At 40.3% G+C, this 12,492-nt stretch overlaps 1 protein-coding gene across 8 annotated transcripts in view; it reads right to left on the reverse strand.

Moving 5' to 3' along the window:
- LOC103479737 (protein tyrosine phosphatase receptor type M) overlaps positions 1-12,492 on the reverse strand; it is a 199,910-nt gene that overhangs the window by 27,820 nt on the left and 159,598 nt on the right. For all 8 annotated transcript variants that reach the window (XM_008434350.2, XM_008434348.2, XM_008434355.2 and 5 more), the window contains 3 exons: positions 10,130-10,217; positions 7,692-7,768; positions 2,873-2,909 (listed from right to left, as the gene is read on the reverse strand). In XM_008434350.2, the coding sequence (XP_008432572.1) occupies positions 2,873-2,909; positions 7,692-7,768; positions 10,130-10,217 (202 nt within the window). The remainder of the gene's footprint in view (positions 1-2,872; positions 2,910-7,691; positions 7,769-10,129; positions 10,218-12,492) is intronic.

Consider the following 12,492-nt stretch of genomic DNA (forward strand, 5'->3'; position numbering starts at 1 on the left):
ACAGCTGTTCTGCCTGCCGTCGTCACCTTTGACAGAGCAAAGGGACTCGTCAATAAACCCCAAACTAATGAGTGTCATTGTAGTTTATAGCGTGAGAGAACTGAGACGACGTTATCCCACCTGTCTGCCGTTTTAAGCATATCCGAACCACCTCCACCAGCAATTTATGACAGGGATTTTTTAGCTTATCCAGCACTACTTGAAGCCTGGTGATTTTCTGAGCCACTGCTGGTCCCAGTGGACTGGAAGTGTCAGTCACTGGAGAAACTTTGCAAAGAGGGGAGAGAGGAGGAGACTACTGCCTCATTTTCCACGAGTCCACCAGTGCCCAGGTGCTTCTTTTCAGGTGCTACAGTATGCAGTTTGTCTGAGTGAGAGAGACAGGTCTGTGTCTGGCTCCGCTATCATCTCTGGCTGCTCTTTGCCTCAGTGTCAGCAGACTGAGCCTTCCTTCCTGTCAGTCTGCCGGAGCTGATGATGAATTATAAAAAAGASCCTGCTCTCCTGGAGAATACAGATGTTTCCACACGAACAGTTCTTGTCTACTAACAAGCATTCATCTGCCTTTAACTTGGGACTTTTTGCAGCTCATTATTGTGAAGTGGAACAAAAATGATGCGTGGTTTTAAAAATAGCTTCAAATAAAAATGTAAAACGTGACATCGCTGTGTTCTTGAAGACATAAAAAGAGTCGGGATTGAGGAGGAGGTTCACGTTTGGGCAGGATGAAGGCTCTCCCAGACTTCCGATTGTAGGAAGCCGCCGCCTCTGCTTCTCCACCATCCAGGACCAGGATGAACTATTTCCTACAGAGCTCTGTGTGAAGTGTTGTGTGATTGGTCAGAAGTTTGTGGCCCTGTTTTATGTAGAAATGTGCTCCGACAGCCATGCTGATATTTCTCTTCAACCAGTCTGCTTCCAGTATCTGGATTTTGTACCTGCAGCTGACATGAAGACTTTTGACGTCACTTATTGGACAAGATGAGAAATTACGTGAATTCGTACCATTCTTCATGAAATACCTTCAAAGGCTGTCAAGTGGCTAAAAACTCCTGGATGGAAATGGCAAAGTCATGAAGTCGTCCGTGAAGGAATCCGTCTGCAGAAAGATGGGTCCGTTTCCCTCTGTGAGCGTTTCGTTGATCCTTCCATGGCTTCTTCTTTCATCTGAGTTCAGTATCCAATATCGCTGCAGAGGCAGACTGTGTAGGAAGCCGCTGATGTAAACTGCAAACTAAGCTTATTAGGTACGTAAAGTTTGTTTCTTTTTGAACCAGTGAAACACAATGCTGTAAAATATCCCAGCAAATATCTCAATAACTACCTCATTGTTTGCCTCTACAGCGCTGTATGTCTGGAGTGAAGTCATTTTCAGATCGGAGCGCCAACTTCTGGGACAACAGCAGGCAGACAGCCACTAAGATCTAAACTATAATAAAATGGAACAGTCCAAGTACAAACCTAACTCGAACTAAGAATCTGTAGTAACATTTGGGAATTTCTTTCCACTGACACTGACAGACCAATCTGACTAAGCTGGGGTTCTTTTGCAAAGCTTTAAAAACATTTTACATTGCATTGCCCTATGTTAGTCTATATAGCATAAAATCCCAGTAAGTTCCACTAAACCTTATGGTAATCACGTGACAAAATTCAAAAGGAGACGCCATCTAMAGTGCCGTCCAAAAGTGTATGAATACTTTTGGACGCCACTGTAGATGGCTGAAATTAGTGCAACGCCGTATCACGGTTGTGATGGAAATTGAGAACTCATTATGTAAGCTCAATGAGAAAAACAACGGGCCAATTATCTTTAAGGGAAACACCTTAGTCTTCTCGAGCTTTTCTTCCTTCTGTTTGGAAAATATCTTTGACTGTTGATCCCCTGGCGCATATTTAAAAAATGAAGCATGGAGGGCTCCTAATGGATACAGGACACTTATGGAAGTCAATAATCCGACAGAAAATTCTTAMAGAGCCGAGCGCGCTTGTTAAACGGGAGGCCTGCAGCGGAGAGCCGGCACTTGACAGAGGGCTTTGTTTTGAGTGCTTGACTCGGCGGTCAATGCGAGGCGTAGCAGGTGCAGACAGAGTGGCCGAGCAGCCTGATTGGTATGCCGTGTCTTTTTGAAGTAAGAGCAAACCGAGAGTTGTTTTAATTGAGATGCTGAGGAAGGGAGGCAATGCACTAATAAGCAGGTAATTATGCAACTCCCAGCTCCGCTAAAGCAGACTGCGAATCCATTAAGGCCTCTTTGCAAAAAAAAACCTGCTTTTCCTCTTCACTGATTTTTCTTTTTTGTTTTATATTTTTTCTGAAAATCCCTGTACATGAAGCAGCACTGTTGAGTGGGAGTGAGGTTCTCAATGCAAAATTCATAACAATTAACMATCAATCAAATTTAACCTCTCAGGTCACTGGAAGAGCTCCGTTCTCCGTAAAATCTGCCGGCCAGATTAGCACAGTGACAAAATGTGCCTGTACATGTCAGCTAATCCATTTATTTATTCATCCAGCRTGCTCCCAGACTGGCTGATTAATCGCTCCCTCAGCGCCGATGGAAGCAGAGAGGAAAAGAGACAGAGGGAGGAGGAAGCGTGCCGCTCTGCTCGCTAGCAGGCGTGTCTGGCATGTCTGTGTACGGCAAGGAGCAGCGGCACATTTGCACAAACACACACCTGACTGAGCATCAAAGAGCAGTTTGCAGCWGCGCATGTAAACAACAATTGGGATGTTCAGAGAGATGTTTGCGAACACCTGCACAAACCCGAAGCAACAGACAGCCGGAAATTTCCACCACCCACACATTCCAGTTCAAAGCAAATCATCATTTTTTTTTTTTTTTTTTCTTTTTGAAAGTTTTGCTCTTACCCTGAGTGGCGATGTAGTGATTCGGCCTGTGGTAGCCCTGGAAAAGGAGAGAGGAAGAAGAAAAGTACGCAATGAGAATATGAGTCACTTAACGTGGCTCCTGGTTGTAAAAACACCAGCTGCTGTGAGGTTATTTGCACTAGAAGACATATTGTCTTTGATATACATCGAGTGGAGCTTTAGTGGAGGGTGAACCTTTTTGGCTCTTTTCACAAAAGCAGCATTAAAAAGCAGAGCAAGAAATCCTCATAGCAGCTGTTTTTATTTTTAATGTGTTCAATTTATGCAAGAATAAGAACTGCACTCATTCTTTAGATTTGGCCTTCAGCAGCCGAGCTTTCTCTTGATCTTTTAGAACGGTGCTGAGCCAAAGTTCCTCAGGTTCTGGAATATTTTTCTTTGCTTTTTTTTCTCTGCTTTTCCATTCACTTTTGCCATTTACAGATAACAGTTTTGATATTAAAGCCACTTGAAAATTGCAAATGTTGTTTAGGAAATTTTCTAACAACAATTTACAGACATTTGAGGAAAGTAAAACTTTAATTCACTTTGGAGTTGTTCTAATATTTAGACAATCCACATTACGAGATGCACTTGAAGGCAACATAACAGTGTAGCTTTTGGGAAATGTCGTCTGGTTAGAGCGAGTATCAGCAGTGCTGGTGTGTTGTCATTTCATATGCTGGCAGCATTTTGGACTGGCTGAATGCTCCTGCAGCTGGATTTGGATGTTAGCTCATTTTCAGCACCAGCGATATTTACATTCAGGTAAATATTGTTCCAGGTGAACAATTCAGTTACTTGCCGGAAACTGAATGCAACTGTAGTTGAAAAAATGCACATGCGGACGTTTTGTGACAGACTGGACACAAAATGGGGGCATTTTAAGATAGTCTGAAAATGCGGAATTTGGTGCGTCTTGGTTCAGTTAAAAAAAAAGCTTCCGCCGCTGTGACCATGTGCAACATTTCCTGATGTAAACAATAACATGCAACGTGTCTGTACAGGTGTGCAGTTCTTTATTTTGGCAGAACCAAAATGCTTCTTGAAAGATGATCCAAAAAAGGATTCTCTGTCACACTCTACATGCAGCGCACCTCTGGACTAAGCATCAGAAGCGTTGATAATCCCCAAGATACAAACTAACAGCGCTGATCTTCACAATAAGGCCCCCAGTCTAAGGGATTACTTTAATCCCTTCAAGTTTTATTTGTCCAATTCATTGTCTTCTCCTCAGAGATATGAGCCAGGAAACAAAACATTAGGACTTAAAGGCTCTTCCTGCACCCAGCCTCCTTTCGATTGTGCTCCCCTGCACCTCCACCCCCTCCCCTCTCCCAGCCACCCCTGCTGCTTTGCTTATCTCTCTCATATTCAATTTAACGTGGACTGTGATTAACGCTCCTCCAACGACGGGAGAAAGACACAAAGGATATTTTCCTCATTCTGCCTCTCATCCACAGGGCTCCTTCAGCTATTCAGCTCTCCTCCATTTTTAATGACTTCCTTATCTCTGGACTACGGAGGAGATTTGTTTGGGCTTTCATGTGTGTTCGCTTGAGTAAAGCGGAGGCCCAGTACACTGTTGGATTAGACGGGGGAAGACAGAGAGAGAAAGGAGCGGCCTTGACATTCGTTCAGGTGAGAGAAGCTTTCGACGGACACGCCCGAGCCTTTCCGTAAGCCTATTAGCAAAACACAAGTACGTCTTCAGGACATGCAGGTAAACATGCAAAATGTCTCTTTAAATGGCAATAGGATGAGATTTCTTTTCAGGTTTGTGTAAATCATGATGCGAGTCATCTTGGTCTTTCACTGTAAACTTAGGATAATGTTAAGAATCAGAAGTTAAGTGTTCAAAATACGGAACATGAAGTCTTTTTGCCGGACCATAATTTTAATTTTAACATTACTACACATTACTAACATTTTTACTTCTGAGTGCCAATCCTATCACAGGAAGAGACAGAAAATATGCTTGTATGTTTAGTTATGCTTGTATTTCCATCAGCTTGTATTTCCGTCTTCTCTGGTTTCTGAGCTGCAGCTCATCCAAAATGCTGCTGCCAGAGTCCTGACCAACAACACAATCACTTCCCAGTTTGTAAAATACTTCATCTAAAAATCTAAATTTAAATGGTCTTGAGCCTAAGTGCATTTCAGGAATGAACTATCAGGTCAGAGACTACTTCACATTGTGTTTCTACATATGTACTTGGTTTAAGAAGAATCAGGACTGAAAACATTTTTGTGAATCATGCTTATTTCAAACAAACACATTTGAACAATAATTTTTTCCTGTAATTTTTATTTTTTACTGTGATTTCCCTTAACAATGCTTCTTTGAAACCATTAAATTACCTTGAGTTAAATATATAAGCTTGTTTTGCATTTAACTAGTCAAAAAAGTAACATGCTAAAACAGACATGCTAGGCAAAACAAATGGAGAATTTTTTCAGCATTTAAATCAGGAGGAGAGTAATTGTAGATTTGAAAATAATAAGAAGCCAAATCAAATTTTTGTGCTCAAATTTGAAAAAAGACAATTAGTTTTGAAATGACATGGGTTTTGTGAACAGACTGAATCTGTGTTCTTGCCCAACAGTCTGGTGAATATGATTTACTCCTGCTCTGCATCGCTTCTACAAACGATACAATCTGTTCACAGGCCTCGATTGTGTGTACATAACATAACTCTACAGGCAACAGATCATTGCACTGTTTCATTGCCTCCTAAATGTTTATGAAAATACTGCATCAATTGCACAGAAACGAAACACACCCACTCAGCTTACTCGTACATGACTCCAAATAATCAGAAGAATACCAGAGTACAACAACAAACAGTGAGGCAAATGTTCTGCACATAAGAGTTTATTGGCAGAAGAAGCTTCTAGATGGGTTAAAAAGCTTTCTGAAGAGCAAAAACATCATTACCCATCTGTCCATATTTCTACTAAGTACTTTCCCAATGAAGCTGGCATAGCGGTAGAAATCCTTTTCAATCAGGACCCGCTTTAAAATGCGTATATTCTTATTTCGTAATGGGGCGCTCCACTGTGTACGTCTTCTCTGCAGCATAATGGGCCATAAAGCGAATAGCAGGAAAGGTAAATAATTTAGGCCTTCTGCATTTTGCCGTGGCACACCTTGCATTATGAATTTATGTTTGAGGGAGTAACAAGAGATTACAAATTACCGCATTATAGAGGAGACTGGCCGAGAGCGCTCTCTCTCTCTCCTGAGCAGATAACCACTTAGAGACGCGGCCCATTACACATGGAGCGGGAAGCTTCAGTGAGCTGCTGTGATTGGTCACACCCTGCAACTAACACTGCTATTAACAGCAAATCAGGTCGGATCGGGAGAGTCCATATTGTGGGAGTTAAGTGAGTTAGACCTGTTTTTAGTGGAAGCTGTGGCTTGCATCACTTCTTAATGACTTTTACTTACTTACTGACTTTTACTTACTGTCAGGTTTTTTTTTTTACAACTATTGTACACATCATTAGTTACATTTAGTTTATTTGGAAGTGCAATTGAGTTGCTAAATGTCTAAGAATAGATAAAGATAAAAAATGTTTGTTTTTGCTTCTCTGTCACACCATATTTCTGATTTATTATCAAATATTTTTGCTCTAGTTTCTAGAGTAAACATCTTGAAATAAGCCAAAAGTAACATGACTTTTTTATCTTGATTTAGGAGCTTGTTTTAAGTCCTTTATATTGATGAAAAAGTATTAGTTATAAGTGAGATAATCAATGGAACACGACATTTTAACTCGCAATATGGGAAAAATGTCAACATTGATTCAAATATYATATATCTGTGTTTTTTTTCCTCCAACATTTCTGTTTAAGTCTATTTTCTGCTAATTTCCACAAACTTTATTCAATTTACCAAAACAAACAACAAAATGTCGTKTTTTTCCAACCTATATGCAAAAATGAAATCAGAGTGTAAAAAATGTACCTTGTGTCAAATAATAAAAAATTAATTATTAAAGACATTTAAACATTTAAACACTAGGGACTGAAAACAAAATTAAAAGTAGAAATCAATCAATCAATAAAAGCATTTAAAAAATGTGTATTTAATTTAATAAACATTGAGACTCTTTTCAATGTTGATTAACATTGAGAGCCGATAAAAAAGAAAGAAATCATGAAAAATTCAGATTCACCCAAAAATACACAACTTGGCCAAATTGTTTCTGCATTTGCATGACCACAAGCCAAGTTTCCATAAAATAAAATAAAATTAAAGTAACACACGACATCCTAGCAGACATCAGGAGTATTTATCTATTTTGCTCTTTGAGTCACCAAAAGTGACGGGATTTGACGACGTATCAAGCAAGGTCACAGTTTCCATAAGAACCTCCTAATCAGTTATGTCTTTCTGATATTCAGTGCAGTGGAAGTCAGTTCATTTGTATTCCTRGTAAACATGTAAAGTAATTATCCATGAGGCCTTTTTGGGCTCCACATGTCAGCTTACAGTTCAAAGCAAAGTCGAAAACCAGAACCTCGGTTTCCCCTCTGGGCTGGTTTGCCTTTTTCTCTCTCCCAGCACTGCAAGCCTCTGATCTCCACTCCTCTGAATGTATCCGATGTACAGAATGATACAGCTGGGCCTCTAAAGTTAAGGCAACGTGCCTGAGTGTGTTTGGGTGTTTGTGTGTGTGATGGACAAGCAGTCAGTGCCGCCCCCAYCCCTCAGGSCCCCCTGAGACGGTGGCACCAGCGCCCTCTCTCTCCCCGAGAGGAAGCGCAGTGACCTTTGAGTTGGTGGCGCTGGCTGGTGTGTGTACTTACATCAACGTAATTTGCATTAATGTAATCGGAGCTCTGTTCCCCCTCCGGGGCCTGCAGCCTGACACGGGAGTGATCATCTGGAAGAGAGGCAGAGAGGAAGAAACCAGAGTTGAATTAATCATATTAACGAGGCCAGCGAGAGACGAGACGGGAGGGGACAGCTGGAAATAAAGAATGCAGAGAAAAATTAAAAGGTGGGTTTTGGAGGTATGAAACCAGGGACAGAGATGGACGCCAGCTAATGGAGGACACCCAACAAACTTAGGCTGCGTTCACACTGCAGCCCAAAGTGACCCAAATCAGATTTTTATGCCTTTATACAACTTTTTGTACAATCTGAACAACAGAGATCAGATTTTTACAAATGGGACTCAGACCAGTTGGATATGTCCAAAATCCGACATGTGTCTGATGTTTTCAAACGCGACCCGAGTCTGCATGTCCAGGTTGAAATCATCTGACCTCTACGTCACTGATACTCAACAAACGTCACTATTCTGCATCCTGAAATACGGAAACAGGAAGGAAAATAACAACCACGGCGAAAGATCAGGTAGATTAAGTTGTTAATGTGCTGAACGACAACTTTAAATCAGAAGATATGCTCCACCGTTACCGTTCATGTTTACTTCCTCAAACACTGAGCACGCTCACTACCTGCCACGTTACCGCGTCCTGTACTGCGCATGCAGGACACTTTTAGGCTGATTGCAGTTCACACAGCAGATCACATAAAATCCAAAATATTCTGAAATGTGAACGACCACACTAAGAAACAACAAAAAACAAACACAAAAAATAATTACATTTCACAAATAATCCATATTGAGCATGAAGGCCTGCTGTGTGAATGTAGCCTTATTATTAGCATCTTTTAGGCTACAGACCAGTTCATCCCTTCCTACCCCTAAAGAAATCATTTTATCATATAATTTAAACAACTGCATAAAAGTTTACTTTCAATTGTAGTCAAGTATTCTAGTGAACTGTAGAGATATATTTTTATAGACAAGTTGAAATCCCATCTCAGATCACCGTTTGGCTCAGCTAACTCTGAAACGTTAACGCCTTCTCCACCTATAGGACACATCGTCACAATACAAGATGTATTTCTTTTTTTTTAACATGCTTCTACATCAATAACATCATGCTAGTAAATGTTATTTACTGGAGTTAGATGACCACATTTTGGACAAGAAAAAGGTTTTCAAAGTGAAGAATTTCAAAAGCTTTTCAACTATATCTGTAGAAATCCAAGAACAATCAGACAGACAGTTCAGGAAAACAAATTCTCTTCCAGTAACTGGTGCTTTGTGGGTGGCATCATTTTTGCAGTTTTTTCTAAGCAAAATATTCGTTTTGACCCAATAGACTTCAGTTATTTCTTGAAAAGTTTATTTATTTAAATTGTGAAAAACTGTGAAAGTTGTTCTAGGAGAATGCTTATTTGGTTACTTCCAAGTCTACTGAAACAGGAGGTCATGTTTAATGGAATAAAACTTACTTGTTGAGCACATGTTAAAAAACAAGTTTAATTTGGAGCCTTTATTAGTTATGTCTGTGTGTTTGGGGATGATGATTTATGTGGGATTTTCACTCCCAGTTATACAAGTTTACTTAAAAACTGCATTTAAGCAAAAATAAATAAATAAATAAATAAAATAGTGTTGACATCAGTTCTTTTCAATAAAAGATGAATTTATTTTAAGGTTATTTGCACATCGTTTTCCCTGGAGAGACAGAAATGATAGAGGGAGATAAAGCAATACAAATAAGCTCACGGACATCCAGTTGTTGCACTTATCCACGCGTACAGCTTATGTTAGCATAATGTCAGCAAAATGGGTAAATACTTGTGCATTCAAGCCCATCTGACGGCACAGAAATAGTTTTAGTTTTCCTTCTTTGTTCGATTCAAACCTTTTTACAAGAAACAAAGTCAGATTTCTCTAAATCAAATGCTAATTCCGCAAACTGCTAGCTTGAAATTTAATATAAAGCAACCGGCCCTTTAAGAACATTCAGATATTTGATATGACCCAAAATGAAAATGAGTTTGACGCCCCTGATCTAAAGCTTTAAATATAAGTAAATCATCTTCCAAACTGTGTTCCCCAATCAGTCTGGATTCACATTTTTCCACCACAGGGAACAGATATTAGGAATAATTTGGGAGCAGTTCTGCATTCCCTTCACAAAACAAGCCAAAGCTACTTATTATGTCACATCCCATCCTGCTCAGCCTATTCGTCATAACTGAAAAGACACAACGGGATGAATATAAAAGCAGAATGAAAAGGTCAGAGCTGCTCTCGTTGGATGGTAATAAAAACTCTGTTTGAGCAGCTTAGACCCATCCAGTCACGAGCTTAGCCAATAAATTAGACAGATGAATGTTGGGGGGGTTCATGAGGAGTGTCGAGGTGCTTTATACACACATGCAATGATATTCCCATATCGGTTCTTCATGCGGTTCTCATCCTTCTTGGCGGAGTCCCATGGTGCCGACTGTCCTTCAAAAAAGCTCTGAAAAGAAAAAAAAAAGAAAGAAAGGGAGATGAGACGTGGTGTCATGTGAAACCGCTCTACTCACCACAAAAACAATACATTTTACCTAGTATTTTTGTCTGAATTAATGCAAAAAGCTGAGGAAATAAGACAAAATTAACTTACAAGTGACTTTTCAGCCCAATATAGGAGCTTGTTTAAAGCCAATAGATCCCTAATATAGATGAAATAATAGTTATAAATGAATAATTTGTTTGTTTATTTAAGAATCCCCATTAGTCCATTATTAGGGATTATTCTTCCTGGGGTCTAAATCAGACATTACTGCAGGAATCCTTTACAAACATTCCTAAAAAGACAAATGTATTAAGACACAAGCAAGATTAAATTAAACACAAAATTCAAATCAACGCCTTCAATTTACAAAATTATGAAAAAAAAAAAAAACCTAACCACACAAACTATTTCAACTGTAACAGAACTTAAAATAAGTTATAATATGTGTGACGGCCCTGGGCCTTGTAGGCTGGTCTTGTTGTCCCTCTTTGTGCTCCTCCCATTTGCAGGTGTGCCTGATCGGGTGATTGGAGTGCAGGATACTTRAAGCTGGCTGTCTCCGTCTTTCAGCGGCGCTGGGTGGCTCGTAGCTGGTCGTTGGTCACTGGTCGTTGGTGGTTTGTCGCCTGTGGCTTGACGCCTGTGGCCCTCAGCGTCCATTCTGCAGAGGCAATGGTAGTTGCCAGGCTCCAGCTCCCCGTCTTTTGCACTTTTGAGTTTCTTTTGTTTTKATAGTTGTTTTTTGTTAATAAACATTTACTTTATTCCACTTTAACCATGGTATGGTTTCATGTTTTTTGTTACGACCCTGAGCCAGTCGTAACATATGGCATTTTTAATATAACTCATAATATGGGGGAAATTTTATATAAAAAATTGCGTATTATTGCATATTATAAGAGAAACTGCCAATGTTCCACTGGCAGTTTCTTTTTTTATTTATTTATAGTTAAATGTTATTTATCTACTTGTATTTTTCTACTTTTAATATGATATAAATGTCTTGTTCAAGTGGCAGATTATTTCAGTTATAATTAGTACTTTTTCAACAAAATTAAGGACTTAACTTAAAAAAGCTCATATTATCTTGCTGAAAAGCTACTTAGAAGTTAGTTTAGTTTCATTTCAAGTGTATTTGCAGTAGAAACCAGACAAAAAGAAGAAACAAACAAACTTGTTTTTGCAGTGCATGATAACCAGACTACAAAATGCAGTATTCAACAAATAAAAACAGTATATGGCAACACAGAGAGACATTCACATTAGTATCAGACATGAAACACAGCGAGGGTGGAGGTTCCCAGGGCGGAGTGTCAAAAAGCGATCCCCATTAGAGTCAGAGGCAGCGGGTGTCACCCTCAAACCCCTCCCAGACGAGGCGACCGCAGAGGCTGCCTGTCTGCCTCCTCCGAGGAACTCAATCAGCTCATGGCGGGGGAAAATAAAGCCAGCTCATCGTCCCAAGATAAAAAAAAAAACGCTCCGCTCAGTTTACCCTCATGAAATATTTACCGTCTCTTGCTGGGGAGATTTCCATTCTGATGGAACACCAGGCGCAATTAAGCCAAATTATGAAAATACATCTCCCAATGCCAGGTCACTGATGCTCAGGAGGGAAAACGGGGGTGAGGGGGAGGCTGAGGTTGGCTCCAAGCAGACTGAGCTGGACCAAAACCTGTGACTCCTCTGTCCTTTTAGCTAGTAGGCTAATGCGCATTTGAAAAGGCAGACAATTCATTACAGGTGCATCTGGAAAATAAAGATTCAAGAACGAATACAGGGAGGTTAAAGAGGCGATTTGAGAGCTCCTTTTAGTGTGGAAGAGGGAAGCGACGCTCTCAATCATCAGTCATCCAGGACATGATGGTTCCATTCATCTAAGTGCTGTGGCAGGCCGCAGGCTGTTTGTCTAGCGTAAAAAGGCCCCGCAGACACCACACAAGGACATATTTCTGCACGGAGTCCTAGAGATTAGCGATTTCACCGAGAAGCAGCTTTAATATGCTAAAAATATGCCCCATCCTTCAGGTGCGGATGGACGCACGTCTCAGAGATGGATTGGCCCGCTGCGCTCAGGTCCTGATCAGATTCAGTGTCCCTCTGAAGGATGCGGGTTTCGCTCTTCAAATTTAAAAACAAATCATCCTCAAAGCAAATGGCTGTAAAAAAGCACACCGCACAAGGATCTGCACCCCGAAAACCTTCTCACATTTCGTCACATTACTGGGAATAAAAT

The sequence above is a fragment of the Poecilia reticulata genome, linkage group LG17 (assembly GCF_000633615.1).
Source record: "Poecilia reticulata strain Guanapo linkage group LG17, Guppy_female_1.0+MT, whole genome shotgun sequence".
Lineage (NCBI taxonomy): Eukaryota > Metazoa > Chordata > Actinopteri > Cyprinodontiformes > Poeciliidae > Poecilia > Poecilia reticulata.